The 19,182-nt window shown below is 31.8% G+C and overlaps 1 protein-coding gene across 1 annotated transcript in view; it reads right to left on the bottom strand.

Annotated features, from left to right (window-relative positions):
• Positions 1 to 258: 258 nt before the first annotated feature.
• Positions 259 to 19,182, bottom strand: part of LOC122505754 (eukaryotic translation initiation factor 3 subunit A) — a 34,713-nt gene continuing 15,789 nt past the window's right edge. The window contains exons 2-5 of the mRNA XM_043617567.1: positions 4,049 to 4,347; positions 3,706 to 3,888; positions 2,229 to 2,714; positions 259 to 1,353 (exon numbers count right to left, since the gene is read on the bottom strand). Coding sequence (XP_043473502.1) covers positions 1,182 to 1,353; positions 2,229 to 2,714; positions 3,706 to 3,888; positions 4,049 to 4,347 — 1,140 coding nt within the window. The 3' untranslated portion in view covers positions 259 to 1,181. The remainder of the gene's footprint in view (positions 1,354 to 2,228; positions 2,715 to 3,705; positions 3,889 to 4,048; positions 4,348 to 19,182) is intronic.

Here is a 19,182-nt window from a genome sequence, read left to right as displayed (position 1 = left end):
TTAGTTTAGTGTCGTTAGTATTAATAATTCAGGGTTCACTAAATCATTCTATCTTATTTTTTATAACAACCAAATGATCATCATAATTTACTGTCAATTGTTAATCAACTTTCATCGATACAGTATATCGGAATATATAAAATTTTATATTCTAAAGTAGAGTTAATAAAAAGTACATAAAATTCTTTTTTTAAAATTTATTTTTCACACTTATTACAAAATTAAAAAAAAAACTGCAATTATATTACAAGTAAAATATAGTAAAATTACATAGAAAATGTAAATGCTACAATATGTATATGTGAAATATTATTATAAAAATGTTGATTTTACAAAAACATTTTGAAGTCATCAGACAAATGTGAAATTAACCTTATTTATTTATTATCAATTATAAACTAACGCTTAACGTAATTGAATCGAGTGTATAAAACTAAATTACTAGTTTCTACGATTAATATTATAAATTACAGTAATTGCGCAAATGTGTCATGAATAACTGAGTTAATGAAAATAAACGCGTAGAGATCAGAGAATGATACCGTCTGACCAAATCTATGTATAGTCCGCTTCAGTAGATAAGCGAGGTTTTGGTCAGGCAGAATCTCCAAATCACGGAGAATCGATTTATTATACAAATAAGCGAGTATTCAAAAAATAAAAACTAACTTTGTGCATTTCGGCATTTAATATGATAAAAAATTTGTTTTAAATTTTAACTCTCGATGCTATTTTCCCATTTTCCAGTAAATAAAATGTAAAAAAAAAATTGTAATCCGTCACCTGTCGTATCTATTGAAGCGAACACTTATATTTCACAGTTTTAAAAATTGACGGACCTGAAATTTATGAAATGATATTAAAAAATAAATCTTGAACTTATTTGAGAGTTTTATTTATTATCTCTATTTCTGGAATTATTACTGAATTTTCCCTTTTTTGGGTTAATACTGTTTTTTCTCGTGGAGAGTATGAAAAATTAAGTACGGCAGTGATAAATAATTGTCTTTTTTTTCGTTGAGCTTGTCAGTATTATTTAAAACTTTATAACGAAAAGAAAATGTAATTATGCATGCACTCATAGTGAAAATATTAAATTGTACTACATTTGGAATTTGGAAAAATTTTTACAGACAAGAAAAAAAAATTGCTCTTGAAGTAACTAGTGCAACAAGTTCATTTTAATCTTTGTAATTTTTGTTATCTTGCGTTAGTGGCGAACTTGTCGGTTTGTCACGATCACTTGAATCTGGTTTCGTTGATGATTCTGGTCGATCATAGATATAGCTGGTACCTCGAGATCCTCCTGGTGCTGCAGTGCTGTCATAAAAATAATCTCTGGGTCGATAGAACCTGAAACAAGGGACGTTAAATTGTCAAGTGGTCGTTAAAACGTTATATTCACTTCAAGAGGTTATTGAAATTACATTGGCCAACTGTGAAGACAGGAATGCGAGAAGCTCTCTCTCTCTCTCTCTCTCTTACTCCCCATCACTTGAAATTTCACGCTTTAAAGTCCTAATGAATTACGGCCTTTATTCGCAATAGTTAAAGAGAAAACCATTGTGTGAATAATTCCATTGTAAAGTTTATTCATTAAGATATTCTCAAGTCTTCAAGAATTAATAGATTACTTTTTTCTTTTTGAGAATAGAAAATTGTGTTTCGTTATTTTTATACGATTCGTTTCAATCAGAAGTTACACTTAAGATAATTAGTCACCGATTGACAATCTGTTTTACAGCTTTTTTCTATCCAGAAATTAGAACTTTAGGACATCTTAATATTGAAAGATAAGAATAAAAAAAGATCGAACTCAAAAGCGACAAAATTGGATTGTTGTAAAATTAAATGATTACGAAAAGGATAGAAAATTGAACTTGCTGTGTTTTGGGACCTTTTAATTACTCTTTTTGTGGCCATTAATTACTTCTAATGGTCTTTGGTTCTCGCAAGCAGTAGCTCGTAATCCCGAAGCTCGTATTTGAAGCGCTTAATTACTGTCAGTAAATCGCAATCAACGACATTTTGTGAGAAAGACTTTAGCACTTGTATAGACTCCTTTTAATTAGTGACTACAATAATTTCCACGATTTGTACAAATTATCAATTGATATATTTCTTTTAATTTAAATATAACAATTCTTATCTATAAAATGTCTGATAAATGTTAAATTCGCAATTTCTAAAATTATTTAGTGTATATAATGATTTTGCTAGATACTAACCCTTCTCGGTCACGATCACGATCTCGGTTACTATCTCGCCAGCTATCTCGGCTTCCGGAGTAGTTCCAACCACTGGCATATCCTCTATCGTATCCTGGTGACCAACTTCCGGAAGAGTAGTAGCCTCGGGAATTCGCTGGATCTCTACCTCCATATCTATCGTATCGGTCATCATATGGTCTTCGCCATCCACTCCTCTCGTAAGGATCATTGCGATCGTATTTACTCATATAATAACGATAATATCTATCATATCTGCTATCGTAAGCATCGTCTGTTGGTCGTCTAATATTGTAACGATCGTTTCGATCATCAGACGGATAACGTGTATCTAAATTGTCGTAGCCATTTCCACGTTCGTAATTGCGTTCGTAAGAAGGACGTTCATAGGGGCGTTCATAAAAAAGACGTGGGTCGTATGGACGATCTGATCCTGATCCTGATCCTCGATCGTAATATCCATAACGATCATTTGGTGTGTCATACCTAGGTGAATAAAAATAGAAATTAAGTCATTTTGATTTTTCTGTGATAAATGTTATTAGTACCATCGTGACACATAAGTGAATTAGTAACAGATTATCAATTTGGCTTTTGATAAAAGTATTCTGTAGTTAAACAGGTACACCGAATTATGAACAAAGTTAATCGAGGTCTAGAAGTATAAAGTCTACGATGCAGTATTGTTCCACAAATTTTTTATAATGTCCCTAGATAGTATTCCCATTTAGGATCGATAGCAATAACCTCAAAAAAATGTTAAAATCAGAAGAATGATAATTGTTGCAAAATGGGAAGGTCGGTTTATCAACCCTCACTGTACAGTTACTAACAATTGCGGATTAATAAACGAGGTATGATGATAAATATCTTGGAATACTCTTTGATATACTCTTAACGTGGAAAAATAACATTTGGAATAAACTTAAGCAACTTGTAATTAAACTACAAAAACTGCAATCGATATTGGAGAGAAGATCCCATTATTTAAAGCAAACCTTTATTGTATTAGTGTATAATGAAACCAATTTGGACTTTTGGAATTCAACTATGGATAACAGCGAGCAATTCAAGCATCGTTGTAATTCAATGATTATAATTTAGAACGTTAAGAATTATTACACAACCTCTGTGGTATGTTCCCAATGAAGTGATTTATCGTAATATACCTATACAAACAATGCAAAATGAATATCTTTTATTGGGTTTAAAATTCATCGATAATGTATTAACAATCGAGAAAAATTAAGGCGGACAAGAATATCTTTATGTTTTCATCAGAATCATCACTTTGTGATTGCTAACATTGCAAAGAGTATTATTTCTGTTAGTTTTTCCATATAAAACTAACTGGCGTCTGACTGCCGCGTTGGTGCTAATTAATTTCGATTTGTGACGAATAAGCAAAGATGATTTATTAATCTTTGCATAATTTTGCATTTATCATTTAACAATCGTTATAAAATGTATTGTTTACCTATCATTATAGTAAAGCGGCCGCAGCAAATCATTCCTTTGATATGGATCATAACGATCGTAATCCGTATTTTGAGTTCTTGCTCTGTCATAATAGTCGTAACGATCTCGATATCTTCGATCCTCTGGTTCATCTTCGTAATAATCGTTTTTAGGTCTTTGCCTCAATCTCCAATTATAGTTCCTGTAATTTGCAAAAATTTTAAAATCATTTTTAACTCGAAGCTAACATAAAATTATAATTATAAGAATTTCTACAAAAGGAATTGAATGTTACAAAAGACGAATATTGGGTTACATAAATGAATGTCTGAAATCAGTATAATCTGCTTAAGGTTACTGACCCTCGATCCGCTGTGGCAGATTTGTTGGGGTCGCAGGTGATACAACGAGATTCATAGTAAGCAGCATCGCGATGTTCAATTCCATCCGACCTAATGCCAACAATGCCGGAAGTCTGTGGGGCATTGTCATTGCTATATCTACTGGCGTAATTATACTGGTCCGAACGTGCTTGACGATAGAGTGCGCCAAGCGTACTGGCTACCGACGGCGAAGCTGTTGGAGTGATTACATGTGTTGTTGATTCAGTTGCTGATGCACTTTGTGAAAGAAGCAGCAGCACTGCAACCGTGTTGTAAAACTGAAAAAAGAAAAGGGATTTTAGTTTATTATAAGATACGAGAGAAACTAATGAAATATTCTTATTCGATTGATTTTAGATGCTCCAGTAAAAATTTGTTATGATCATACCCCAAAGCAGTGAGCATTCAACAGGATCAATATGTGTACCGCAGTCAAGAAAATTTTTTAATTATTCATTCCATTCCAATTGTTAATAAAAATCTTAAATCAATTGTAAAACTGGTTAAAAACAAAACCGAAAAATGTCAAGAAAGGAATGTTGCTTATAAATTTAATTGTAAGAGTTGCCCTGCAAATTACGCGTATTAATGAATATAAAAACAATAAATTTGTGTTAGGTGCACATCAACTAAATTTCAAACACGACTTCGATTAGCAGAATACAATTTAACTTGATCGTTTCCATGCTGCCAATTTCCAAAGAATCATTTTTAAAAATTGATATTAAACGTTATAATAATAAAATTAAAATTCTGTTTACAAACAATAACATTTTCATTTGGTTCCATTTCTAAGTAAATATCAACATCGTTTTACTTTCAACAATATGAACCACTACTGTGTATTTTCTTCTCTACACCAACGAAATAATTTCTCTAGTTTGCATTCTCAAGCCTGGCATGAAAATAATGCATAATGCATCAAGTTACGCAAAGGTATATATAGAACGTCCGTAGAAAAATATTCCTCATCGAGCGAGTCCTTCAATTTTACTTTTTATGACAGACTCTTTTATTTCATAACTATCTTTTCCTTATGCCCTTATTTTTTCCCCTTAATTAAATTTTTTTCTTTAAATAAAATATATCCCCATTAAATTCATTATTTTAATCAAGTTCTCTCTCGTATATTTTCATCAATTTCCCTCTACATAGAAACTAAACATTGTTTATACTCTCTGTATATTTTGCTATTGAAAATACCTTTCAATTTTCCACTCACAATATCAATTTTTTCACGAGCTTTAAAACAAAATATTGCTTTAAACATTTTACGAAAATGAGATTTAGGAGTAAATGTTTTTTAAAAGCATAAAACAATTTTCTTTTCAATGAACAAAATTCACATAAAAACAATTGTTTGCTGTAAATATAGAACGATGGAAAAAAATTGCATTGACAAAAATTCTTTATTAAAAATTGTAAATATCAGAAAATTTTTACAGTACTATACTATTTCACGAAAATAGAACATTTTGCTTTTGTTCAAAATATGAAAAATCTTGATTTTTTTAGGGGTTGTAAAGTGTTATAAGAAGAAATGTTCTTTTGTTGTCGGTTGCACGAGTGGGATGTAACTTGTTCTCCAAAAACCACTGCTGGAATAAGCGACACGAGGATCGCACTATACGAAACACCATACAGTAAAAGATTTATTGCATCAACCACAAAAAAAGCGGGAGTTGGGAGTATGGCGGGAATGGAAAGAGGAGGAGAAGAGGGGAAGAAATACTACCCTACAGTCGTTCGCAGACACAGAAGAGCACGAATTTTTCACTCTACTGGAGAAAAATAATAAAACTGTAAAAGCTTCCTCTCACTTGTTATAAACTCCAATAGATGTTTTATATCTTCAACATTATTCATGAATAGTTAATTTAATGCGATATGAAATGGAAATCATTTTTCAGTACTTTATAATAAAATCAGAAAAAAAAATCTTAACGACACTAATTGAAAAACATTTGTTCAAAGGGTGTCTACAATAAAATTTTTAAAAAAAATTGCGCTGTCTATTGTGACGTAAAAATTGATTATTTTTACAACTCACAAATTTTGTAATGAATTCAAATAATTTCCTAAAAATTGTTTAAAGATTATTTAATTCAAGCCTTTTATAAAATAAGTGTAAGTGGATGTTTGTCCACTGCCAGATATGACTGACATCATGGATATGTTCGGTAAACCTTGTCGTGGTGGCGGAGCTTTTCACGAAAGGACATCCAAACAGCAAGAATTTTGCAGATGGAAAAACTACAAATAAAGGTTGCAATTTTTTGGAATAGAAAATGATTTACATCTGCGTTTTACTTTGTGCATTTATTCAAGCATTAACATCTGCATTGGAAGTAAATATTTCCTATTTTGAAATTACATTTTAACAATATTATGTATTTATGATCAAACAAATATTTATTGTTAATTAACAAAATTATATTTCGATAACATTGTATACTGATTAGCTAAACTAACATTTATTGTTAATTTATAAAATAAAAAATTTCTTTTAGATTTAACAAAATATTCCTCATAATGAAATCCACAAAGGTAATTATATAAGCTCTCTAATTAACGCTTAATATTTAATATTTAAATATGGAACCAAATAGCCATTTATGGCTATTGTTATGTTGCTGTTTTTATCTTAGTAATTTAATGATTACCGTGGCCGGTAATCATTAAGTAATAACTCAATGTTGTGATAATAAGTAGGTCCTTCCAACCAAAAAGTCGTTCAATAAAAAGAATCGACAAAGGGAAATCGAGGCAGTTGCCCGTGAATATTGGCGAAACAAAGTACATTGACCATAGAAGCTTAAGTTAGGCAGTAGTTGCCTTTAGTCTCAAGAAGAGACTCATGAATATTTGTATAGAGAATTTACGTTGAAGTTATTATAATAAACTCGTAATTTGAGTATTTCATTGAGCAATTTAATAAAAGAATAATTGACATAGTATTTTGTCATATTGTGAAGAATATTAAGAAAGTTAAAAAAAGATACTGATAAAACTAAAATAAATCCTAACAGAAGATTCCAGACTCTAAAATACAGCCAAAGTGAGTATTATTGAGAAAATACCAAACACAAAAAAACACACACAATATTTATTATTATAAAAGATTGTTTTTAGTACATAATAAAATTGTGCCATTAAAAATTATTTAACTTCTCATTTTATTTGAAATAAGATTATCCTATTATTAAATTCATAATACCATATTCCTTTCCAAAATACAGACTCTCAGCCGATTGATTGAAATAATAATGAAGAAGTAAAAGGAATCCACTACATTTAAATAAATTATTTGTTTCCTTAGAGTATTGACGTTCACTATGGGTTGATTTATTTAATTGTTTAACATTTCATTAAGTAATAAATAAATTCATCCTTAGCAGTACACAAAGCTGTTATTCTTTTAGAATGGTACTATTAATTCTAACAAAATAATTTGTCCATTAAGAAATTTCAATCGTAATCGTCAAGACGTTTCATCAAAATTACCAAACGATTCTGCGAACAATAGTTTTAAAAATTATAACGTAATTTATAATCGAGATACAAATCAATTACATACAGATGTCGATGGTAATGATACATACAACTTTGATGAGGAGTTAATGTTTAGTACATTTCGTAACAAGTGTGAACTGATGGCGTTTTTGAAACGAGCGCAACGTTTTTGAAACGAGTTGTAGGCGAGGCGCCGAAGGCGCCGAGCCGGAAACGAGTTTCAAAAACTTGCGCGAGATTCAAAAAGCAGTTCACGCAAGTTACGAACGATACTTTTTATAATAAAGTCATAAAAAAATGCGTTAAAAACGAGACACCCAGATTTGTCACCAAACTAGTTTACCGATATACATTCAAACGTACAAAAACGTTTTGTCGCGCGGGGGGGTTCGGGGGGTCTCCCCCCGACGGGGTCCAGGGGCGGAGCCCCGGCCGGGGGGTTCGGGGGCGGAGCCCCCGACCACAAAAAAACCAACTTAAAAGAGTTAAGCCCCCCGTTCTCAAATAGCCATCTTAAAATTTTAATTATTCTGATATTTGATAAAAAAAAAAGTGAGGTTATGTTGAGGAAATGTTTTGACTAGTTTACCGTTTTAAACGGTAATAATAAATAATAATAATTTCAATAATAAAGTAGATATTATTTATTAAATATTTATATTGTTTATTAAATATTTTATTTTTATTTATAAAACTTTTTAACTTTAAATACTGCAACGGCATGTAATTATAACTTACTTTAAGTAAATAACAGTCTTAAATTTTTTTTTAAACATTATACAATTTTTTATTACTTATTATAATTTATAGTTACGTTGCAATTGTTGAGAACGAAAGATTTTTCCATTGACTCTTTCACATGGTCAAATGTTTCCAAAGAATCATCCTTTTTAATTTTTGGGAGCTTTTTCGGAGTCACATTCTGAGGTTTTTTTTGTCGATCCTAAAATGGATTTAGTTATCTTTTCCGCCGTCGCTTCTTTGTGCTTAATCGATTCGTCAACGTAGCTTTGTGCTACTGTAGCGGATTTCCATCCTCCGAGTCGCTGTAAGTCTAAGGTCGTAGCTCCGGTGTCAGCATAAACGGTAGCGGAAGTCCTACGAAACGAGTGCCCTGTGAAATTCTCCGGATTTTCCAACTTCAGGAACTCAGCGATTTTTTTCGGCATGTTACCGATGGTATTGATACCAATTACTTGGTTGCTGCACTTGCCTTTATGATACTGTACAAAAAAATTGTCCCTCTTTGCCTTTGGAGGACGCAGCGCTTGATACTTTTCTACAAGTGGTACAAATCTCGAATCAATAATAAACTTGCGAGGAACTTTGTTTTTAGTGTCGGGCACGACAACTTCAAAAAGTTCTCCTTGCTTCTTAACGTGATCGACTTTTACTGCATAAATTTCTCCTTTGCGACAACATCCACTCACACCAAAAACGACGACAACCTAAAAACCAATAAAAAATGGTAGTGTATATATATAATTTTCTGAACGAAATTTTAAAACATATTTTATATTTTTTTAAACTAAAATAGTATTTACCTTATAAGCAAGATAAATTTCATCCGGTGCAGTTTCCAAAAACTGATTGATTTGTTCCGACGTGAAAATTTTTGATTTTTTGGCATGATAACCGCGTGAGTTTTGACCAATTAGTGCTGCCAGTTCCTTAAAGTTCTCGATGGAAATATTTTCGTGAATTTGGATTGTTTTTTTTAGTTTGGAATGGATGGACCAAATCGTAGTCGGTTTATATTTTTCCATGAGTGTCTTAAAGTACACTTTTAAGCAGTTTTCGGAAGTAATAGCTTTGTTCGCGCTTTTCCATTGCACAAATTTTTCGTATGTCTCTTCGTAGGCTTCTTTGGAATCTTTTGGCAATAAATCCTTCGAAATTTCCTTTGCTGCTTCGCGCATTTCAGGCGGAGTGCAATTTTCCTCATCATCCGACATTTTCTAAAAAAGACCATATTTTGTTGAAGATTAATTATTATTATTAATTATTAATTAATTATAATACTTATTTTAATTATAAAACAATTCTGTTTTAAAATTTTTTGCAATGAATATTTCATATCATAACCTAAAAATTCTAAAAAGCATTAAACAATAAAAATACAATAAAAAATCCCAAGTAAAAATAAAATATCTTTATTCAGCAATTACTCACATTTTTAATTATAAAATAAGCATGTAATTAATGGATATAAAGTTTAGATTAATAATTTTAGGTTATAATCTATGTCAATTGAGTAACATTGAATTTTAGTAAAACACTTACCTTCCAATCTAGCGCCAAATATTACAAACGAAAGTTTAAAATGTTCAATTTAACCTATTATTGTTGTATCCTCGATATTAATTAATAAAATATTTAATTCACGAAATTAAATATTAACTGATTAATGCAATGAAATTACGAGAAATGCGAGAAATCAAGGCATGCGCGAAAGTGTGTAAACGCGTTTTGTGCTACTATAGCTACTACAGTCGTTAAAAACATTGACTCGATCTGTCTTCTGTGCTCGTTCTCAATAAGCGGCATTCAATGAGTCGCAAGCGTTACATTATTTTTCTTGTTCACACTCCTCCGCACAAATAAGTGGATTCCTAACAGTCCGTTCAAGAAAAGGCAGTTTTCTACTTATCTCCGGAGTACCAAAAAACGCCGTTTTTATGACTGAGTTATAAAAAACCTATTTTAAAACTCCATAAATTTTAGTCTATGTAGATAAAACCCTCTTCGAGTAAGATATAACATCTTCTTTGTTATACTTGTCCTTCTTCCACGATTTACAGTAATTATCAATTATTCTTTTAGACACTTCGATAGGGATATTAAAAAAATTGAGGAATACATTCTAATATTTTTTAATGGAGTAGAGCTTCATTTTAGAGATATGGAAAATCCTTTAGTTCGTCTAAACATTGCTGGAATTGTTATATGAATTGCACTTTTATCTTTTATGTTACACAAAGACTCTTGCTCTAATGGTTTTTTTACCTTTTTTGTGCTAAGGGATTTTTGCGAAAGGTTACAGATACCATTTTTTGTGCATAGGGACTTTTGGGAAATCTGCTTACAGATACCTTGGATTCCTCAATCCATAGTTATGTGGGGTTGGTATAAAAAAAAAATTTGCCATCGTATTTACTTTTAGTGCTTGCAAGTGTCTTTTTCGCCTCCGCAAGGCTGTTCGAAAGACTTTGTAAACTGCCAGTACTGGAAATATGGTTGGTATTTACCTTATCACCGTATTTCTTCTTGCATAAGAAGCAGCTAGGAATCTTCTTACAGTCAAAGAACTTAGGACCGGCTTTACTGTACTTAAAGCACGCAGTCGATCTATCCTCCTTTTGACTATTCGTTCCAATATGACCGTATTCTAAGCATCGATGACACCAGACGAACATTGTCCTTTTCTGAATTAGGCAACACAAAAAACCAAGTTTTACGTGGCCTAATTTCTCTAGCCTGTCCGCTTCTTCTAGATTGTTGACACCAACCGCGAGCTTCATCCCTCTATTGTTGGGTCTTAAGACCTTTATCCTCCTGCTCCCTGGCTTTCCGAGCGCTTTCGCTAACACCTGTTGGACATCAGCTTCTTGAGTAAGACAATCCAGGTCGCGGATGTCGAGCGTAACTCTTCGATCTATTGACTGCACCTTACCCATGCTTCCAACCGCTTTAGTAAACCTTTTTGGTGAAAACCTCCTTTTTCGAGCCTCCTCCAAATTTTAGTGAGAAGGTCTCCCTTCTTTGTAGCATCTTTGTGGTATTCAGCACTCCAAGGTTATATGGGGATTATAACTAATAAAGCTGGAGACCAGCTGCCAACAACGGCCTACTAAAATCCGTAAACCTTCTTTTGGAGACATTTTGTCCACTCTTGGAACTGTTGTAAGGAACTGTTTGCCTTCAAGAGTGGCACTTCATCTCTGTCGCAAATACCTTTACCTTATCGCCGTACTTTTCCTTACAAGGAAAGCAGCTTGGACTTCCTTTACAGTCTGTGAATTTCTGATCGACTTCTCAGCACCTGAAGCATGCAATCTAGGTCGCGAATCTTCAGGGTAACCTTTCAATCCGCCGTCTGTATCTTGCCGAGTTCCCCAACGGTCTTGGTCACCTTGTTGGTCAACTTCTCCTTAACTAAGGAGATATTTATCTGAATGAGAAGGTCTCTCCTCTTTCTGGGTCTTGTATGTCCACATACGTAGAGCGTTCAGCGTCTTTTGCGATCATCGCTGTCGCTCTAGGTGACCTCTGAAGTACCTGAGCTTCTACTTATTTTGAGCGACTCTATGATGATTTTTAGGACGACTGCGTTCCAATGGTTCCTCATTTGTCTTTGGTAACGACGTCCTTCCTCTGACCACACTAAAGTTTAATAATAGTGCTGTTCCTCCTTGGCTTTATCATGCGTCTTCTTTACTTGCTCCAAAATTATTCTCAAGTTTTTCAGTCCCCCTTTAATCGTGATGTTGATATTCTGTTGCTCGATTAAATAAATGTCGTAATTTTTAAGAAAATGGTGTTATTTTATTTAAATAATAGTCTGAATTTCTACGAATCCACTTTCCACCGGGTTATTAACATATAATTTAATTATCTTTTTTACTAAATGTGGATAATTGGAAACCACATCAGGTAGTTCAAAAAATCAATTTTTTTAATTGCCCAAATCGATAGTATAATTATTGAAGAGTAGAATCACAAAATTTCAAAGCGAAATTCGAACTCCCTTGTGTGTGACAATTGATAGGCGGTGCCCTCTCCGGTTTACCGCGTGCGAACTCACGAAACACGTAGATAAGTGCGTCCATCTTTTATTTCTCTGGTTTTGTATACAGGAACTAAAGGTATTAGGGAGATGAGGAAATTTTCCAGAATTTTCTTCAAAATTTACTGATAAACATTGTGAACTACAGGTTTCACGCCAATTACAAAATCCGACGGGGCAGCGTCTTGCAAAACAACTAGTAACTTTTAAATGTTAAACTAAAGAAAATGTAAAATGCTGCTGAAATATTAATTAAGATATTAAAATACTGTCCAAGCTTGAATAAATCAAATAATAATCTATGAAAATGATAATAGCAGAATTTATGAAATTATAAATTGTTGATACAGATTTTCAGTGCAAATTTTACATTTTAGTTATCTAATTTTCTCATCAAATTATTATTATTAATTTATGGACGTATTTTGTTCCATTTCAATTCTTGGACACCTGATAATAATAGAATTCCCCGACACCTGCAAAATTACCAGTCTCGACATTCATATTTTCAACAACTATTAAATATTTCCATATGCTATATGTGTGCATTAAAATGTTACCTTCCTGAACAGTTCCTCTTTATCAAGATTGACAGACATTAATTTGATATACGCGTTCCATGCAAGACAGACGTAATTATTAATTACTAACTTTCAGATCTGATAAATAATTTTTCGTTTCTTTTATATTATTATTATTGTAATGAGACTCCAGGGCTGATAATATTTCATTTTCTTACCGCAATTAGTAATCGCGATTTATCAAATCATATATAATTACATTATAATATCAAAACTTATTAAATGAATTTTATTGTGTTCAACAGTTATTAAAATCCTATCGTTAGATCTTAATATCCTGAATGGATTTACATTTACTTTTACAATTTACAGAAATGTCTAATTAAAAAATTGAAATTGTAAAAACTATCTACATGATTCAATATGAATTATTTCCTACCCTAAATAATACTTTTGAAGATTTAGGAGCCTCTTACCACGAATTAAAAAATAATTATCGGTATCTTAAAACAGGTATTTTCTTCAGATAAGTTACAAGTTGGTATTTGGGTAAAATTTAGAAGTAGTAATGCATGTAATACTTTTGGCAAAAATAATAATACGTCCCATTATCAAAAGACTATCCTTTTAATAGCTTTTTATTTATCAATTAAGAAGACTTAAGAAATTAATGATTCTTTTCGTTGCAAAACTTCCGCTAAATAATTATCTATACGAAAAGCTACTGATATACAGGTTTATATAGATATACAGAATGTGCATCGCGTCAGTGAATATTTAGAATAAAATCAAGGCCTTATGAGCACATCCGGACTCGCTAACTGCGCTTTTACATTTCTCACCCTTTTTGCTCCTTTGTCATGTAAATAAGCCTGCGCACTTGGCACAGCTAAACTGACAAATAATAATGTACAATTGCTTCAAACGTGAGTCAGTTTCCTGTACAATATATTGGCATGTATATATATAATACTTTCCCTTTTTATCATTCAAAATTTCCAAAATAAAATTAAAAAATTCTTTTCCATTTTGTTCGAAAAGCTAATTCTTTGAATTATATTAAAGAGCGGAAACGGAAAAAACGGAAATTTAATAAATTACAGTAAAGACTAATTGACATTTTCACCTACAAAAAAAAATGTTACTGATAAAAAAATTCTTTTATTAAATTACAAAAACTTTAGTCTGTAAAAATTTCTTTTTTGTTGAAAAAAATGTCAATGATTTTTAGTCGAATATAAGAGAAGCATTTTTTTTTAATAATACGTGACGGGAATTCTTTTATTTGAAAAATTTACAAAAGAATTTTAATTTAAAAATTCTTTTAAAAGATTACTAGGTGAATTTTGGCTCGCTAAGCGTGTCTTTTTTTCTTTCTCTTTCACTTCTTGATAATTATTTAGAAACAAAAAATAGAATATTATTACAATTGGTATTAGAACAATTCCATCGCTCTCCATTCAAAGAACATGACATAAAATTGTTTTTCTTCAGGTAACGATATTGCTTTTTTCCAGGATAAATAAAATAAAATATATTTATTTTTAAGAAATGTTTTAATGAGGGCAATTATAGAATTTTACAAGATATTGATTTTACTTCAGTTAGCAACACTTTATTTCTTTATTTTTTTGATACAAATTATATTAGAATGTATTGTTCGTATATATATATATATGTGTTGTGTTACGCCAAGTTACGAGGGCAAATGCCCAGATTTAACCATGTCAATTGTTTTTATAGAAAGACAATTTGGTAGGGAAATTCTCAATACAGTTTATTTTCTTTGGTGGTTGCTCAGTGGATTTTTACCACTAGGCAGTGATAACACACAAGTTATTGTGTTACAAATTCTTTTGGTATTACTTGATTTTATATAATTTTAATAGTTTATTTTTATAAAGATTATGACAATATAAAATGTTACGAAGTCATACGTAACACATGCTAGTGGTACACTACAATATTCTACTTTGCCTGATGGGTCCTTCGCTGGATGCTGTAAACCTTGGTCATTGTCTCCTTCAACTAATTCCCAATCTTCACAGATTTTTGTCAACTTGGATAGTATGCTTTCGAAGGCAGACTTAAGTAATCTGAGGCAAACTGTTCTACAAAGGTTGATTTTAATTCAGTAACTAATATCTGTATTAATACTTGCTGATCGGATTGAAAGAAAAAACAATATTGTTTTATTCAATCTTCCTGAAGATGACACTTTGTCAAATGATGGCAGTACTTTAAAATTTGCGGTTACGATTAAATCATATAAAATTCAGTTCTGGATTAATTATGTACTCTATTTTTTTAAGTTCATCAGCTACTTCAAGATACTCCTTTAATTCCATTCGACAACAATATGGATCTGAGACTACGTCTTCATTAAAGCATTGGACTTATTGTAAACATCAGTTAGCAGAATCATTTTCTAAACGCCACTTCTTATTGAGGTACTGAAATTCCTTAAGAGGTTATTGATGAGGTTTCTAACTTTTCTCAACAAATATCCAAACAAAATGTAATTACAGTGATTAAAAATCTTGAACATTCAATTTCAAATCTAGAAATAAATACCGAATCAAAAAATAAAATCAGAAATAGAGTCACAAACAGTTATTAGAAATTTAAATAAAAAGCATCATGTCACTAATGAAGATACAATTTTTGCTTAAAAATTAATATCTACCAATAATTTTCTTAAAAACAATTCTGAACATTTTTCACAAATTCCAATAAAGGCAACGTTTCTGTTTGTATTATGTAACGAACTAAATCGTTACGCGGTCAATCTCCATTTATTTAATTTACTAATTACTATTTCAAATTATTCCCGCGTTTGAAATATAGGTGTCGTCTATGTTTCCTCTAGCAGATGACAAGAAAATAGTCCCGCCGAAATACGACGAAAGAGACCAAGAAAGATTTGCGAGGTCTTCGACTCAAGTCGTGCTGTGACACGAAATCCTAACCATTGTATATAACCAAAAGTTTCAGTTTCTTAAAATATATTATAATAAGTGTTATTTTGAATTTTTATTGTGTACAACACCAAATTGCATTCTTTCGAGACGTGGCTGACCTGAACTCGAATTCGTGTGATCCAACGTGGAATCAACACCGGTAAGTTCACCATTGTTATTCAACCTCGTTCGTCTTCACTTGCAACTGCTTGCTCAGCCGCCCGTCTCAACATTGCCGGTAACTGGTGTAAATTTTTCTCGTATTGTGTCCTTCATTCTCGAGTCCTACCCACGTGTTTTATTAATATTAAAAATAAATTTAAAATCTCAAGAAAGTCGCCACAATTAAAAAATCGGATTATATATCTAAAACCAACACTCTACTTTCTGATCAACGTACTTTTATTCAAAATTCTGGTAAAATTCCATTTGTTGATCTAACTAATTATATTAAGTTTCTTTCCGATACTACTATTTATGTTTTTAATGAAAAAATATACAAACAAATTTACGGCACCCCTATGGGTTCTCCGATTTCACCACAATTTGCAGATATTGTCATGGATGACCTTGAAAGCAATTATTAAAAATATTAAAACTATATGCATGATCATGATATTATACAACACATTTAGAATAGGTCTTAATTTTTTGTCAACATCGACCTGTTAGAATTGTATATGCTACAGAGGAGAAGGTACAAACAATCCAAGGAAAATTTGTAAGTGTCAAAAGAAACTCAACTCGTTCCAAAGAACCCAAGAATCTTTGGATGTTAATCTTTAGGACCGTGATGCAGAGGCAAAGATTCAGAGAGTGAGGTAGAAACTAGAGCCACGTCGATTAGATGGAGAAGCGAATGTGACAATAGTGTACCGCCTCGGAATCCCTAATATAATTAAAATCCCTCCTCGGAAGCGCACATCTACTCTTACAGTTCAGATAAATGCGTGTTAGGAGAATCTGTTGTGATTTCCCCTTTTAGTACCCAAGGTGTTGTCTCTTCTTTCTATTTATTTCTCTGAAAAATTAACTAAATAATAAATTCGAAATGCATTAGTTTCGAAATGTTAATTAATTGTTTGATAGATTGGGTTTAAGATGTAATAAATCTTTGAAACTGTCATGTTGAAGTTGCTTTTTAATATATTAATATGGCTCATAGGAAAATTTAAGACTTATAATTTGTTTTTGTTACCCTTAAGGTTTCGGATAATGAGGTGAAAAGCTAATTTCTCAGCAACCTTCTCAACGCATTCAACAGGGCGCGTGACTTTGTGGAAATTTAATTTGAGTGATTAACAGGTCAAAAGCTAATTTATTAGCGATCTGCTCAATTGATCAAAAACTAGCAAAAATATTGAGTTATAATTTCCCGCTTACAACAATTCTTGAATTTTTTATGTGAAAAGCAGCTCTCATTTTAATGTAATAAATAGTATTTGTTAAAAAAAATCTTTTAATTTCCTTGAATAAGAAAATACAAAATAGGTATATCATTGTTTTATATAAAACATTTATCACTATAATTCTCAAAAGAGGAAAATTCTGTTTTCGAGATAAAAGAAGCTTTTTTCTCTCCATTAGTCTTCGTTTTTGAATACACTCTTTTTTTAGACGGAGATTTTTATTCATAGTGCATTAAATTTTTAAAAAACCACTACTCAGGATCAGAGGCTGTATTTTCATGCAGATGCTTGGCGTATTAGCGAAAAATGCTGTCAGAGCGGGAATATTCCTCTAACATTGAAGTGTGGGCGCATATAAAATTTGCATAAGCCAACGGGGAAAATTGTCGCGCACATTCTACGGGTCCATCTATCCCCTTTCACTCAAAAGTAACAACTCGATCTCTTTCATCCTCTCTTTGAAAAAAATTCTTTTCTTCTATTTTAGATGATTATATTTAGAACACGCTTTTCATGGTTGCAAAAGAAGCTTTTTTCTCTGCTGTCTGCTTTTCTCTTGCATTATCAAAAAATGTTTTTAATATCTACAGAATTAGACCACCTTATTAATAATTTTCAAGTTTACGTAAAAAAATGGTTTAAAAAAATAAAATTATTTCTAGAGTCAACGAACTGGAGCGACTACTAAAATAAAATTATTTTCTAAAGGAATTTTTTGCTCAAGTGAGAAAATAAGTGTGAATGCAGCGGTAAAGTGTCGCTTTTAGTTTGAAATTGAGGGTGGATAATCGATTCATCTAATTCTTCTTCGATTTCGAAATGAAAAGAGGAAAAAAAATACAATTTCCAGTCGGTGCCCAACCTTGACAGAGGATTGAAGACATAAAACAATCGAAAAGGTACTCTTCGAGTAGAGGCGAGACAAACGGTAAAAGAAGAAATAGTATTGATTCGAGCTACTGTGGTTTCTGAATTCAATCCTCTCTTTTTCCTTCTTTATTTCCAGTGGCGATACGATAAAATGGACCACCTAAGCTTTCTCTCATTCTCCTCTTCTTACACCACTTTCAGAGAACTATAGTCTTCATAATTCCATCCTCTTTCCTCCATTTCAACGGTCATTATGAGCACTCTTTTCACAGAGCGAAAAACAAACAATTGCCACAAAATAAAACTCCTCGATGTCATTACTTTCGGTTACTTCGTCGGGTACCGAAAGATGTCTCCATTTTCGAAAAGAGGTCCAATACGAGACAAAGGTTTTTTCAGGAGAAGTTCTGAGCTATTCTAATTATTATCATCCAAAACTAACAATTAGTTTTTAATAAAAGATTTATTTGCAGGGATTTAATGACCTGCATGGGAATTGTATACCAAAAGGGTTTTCAGGTGAAATTCCGAGCTATTCTAATTATTATCATCAAAAACTAACAATTGGTTTTTCAATATACGACACGATTCCTTTGCAGGGATTTATGCCCTGCATGGGAATTGTATACCAAAAGGGTTTTCAGGTAAAATTCCGAGCTATTCTAATTATTATCATCAAAAACTAACAATTGGTTTTTCAATAAACAACACGATTCCTTTGCAGGGATTTATGCCCTGCATGGGAATTGTATACCAAAAGGGTTTTCAGGTGAAATTCCAAGCTATTGAATTTAATTAAAGGGACCTAATTTGTCTAAGAAATAAAGTGGTACAAAGAGATGGAAAAATAGTTTTTTCTAAGAAAATTTATATCTAAAATCGTTGGTAGAAGAAAGGAATGATTTAAAACTAATAAATTAATATCGATAGATTGATAGCTAAACTCAAAAGTCCAAGGAATTTAATCAGTTTTATGAAAAAGATAAAGGAGGATTAAAGTGGATAAGACTAGTAGATGGAAATAATCTTGACCATTCTTAAAGGGCTTTGCTCA

This window comes from Leptopilina heterotoma, unplaced genomic scaffold (genome assembly GCF_015476425.1).
Source record: "Leptopilina heterotoma isolate Lh14 unplaced genomic scaffold, ASM1547642v1 Lhet_369, whole genome shotgun sequence".
Classification (NCBI taxonomy): Eukaryota; Metazoa; Arthropoda; class Insecta; order Hymenoptera; family Figitidae; genus Leptopilina; species Leptopilina heterotoma.
The sequence above is the reverse complement of the archived record's forward strand: the minus strand, read 5'-3'. Positions and strand labels throughout refer to the sequence as shown.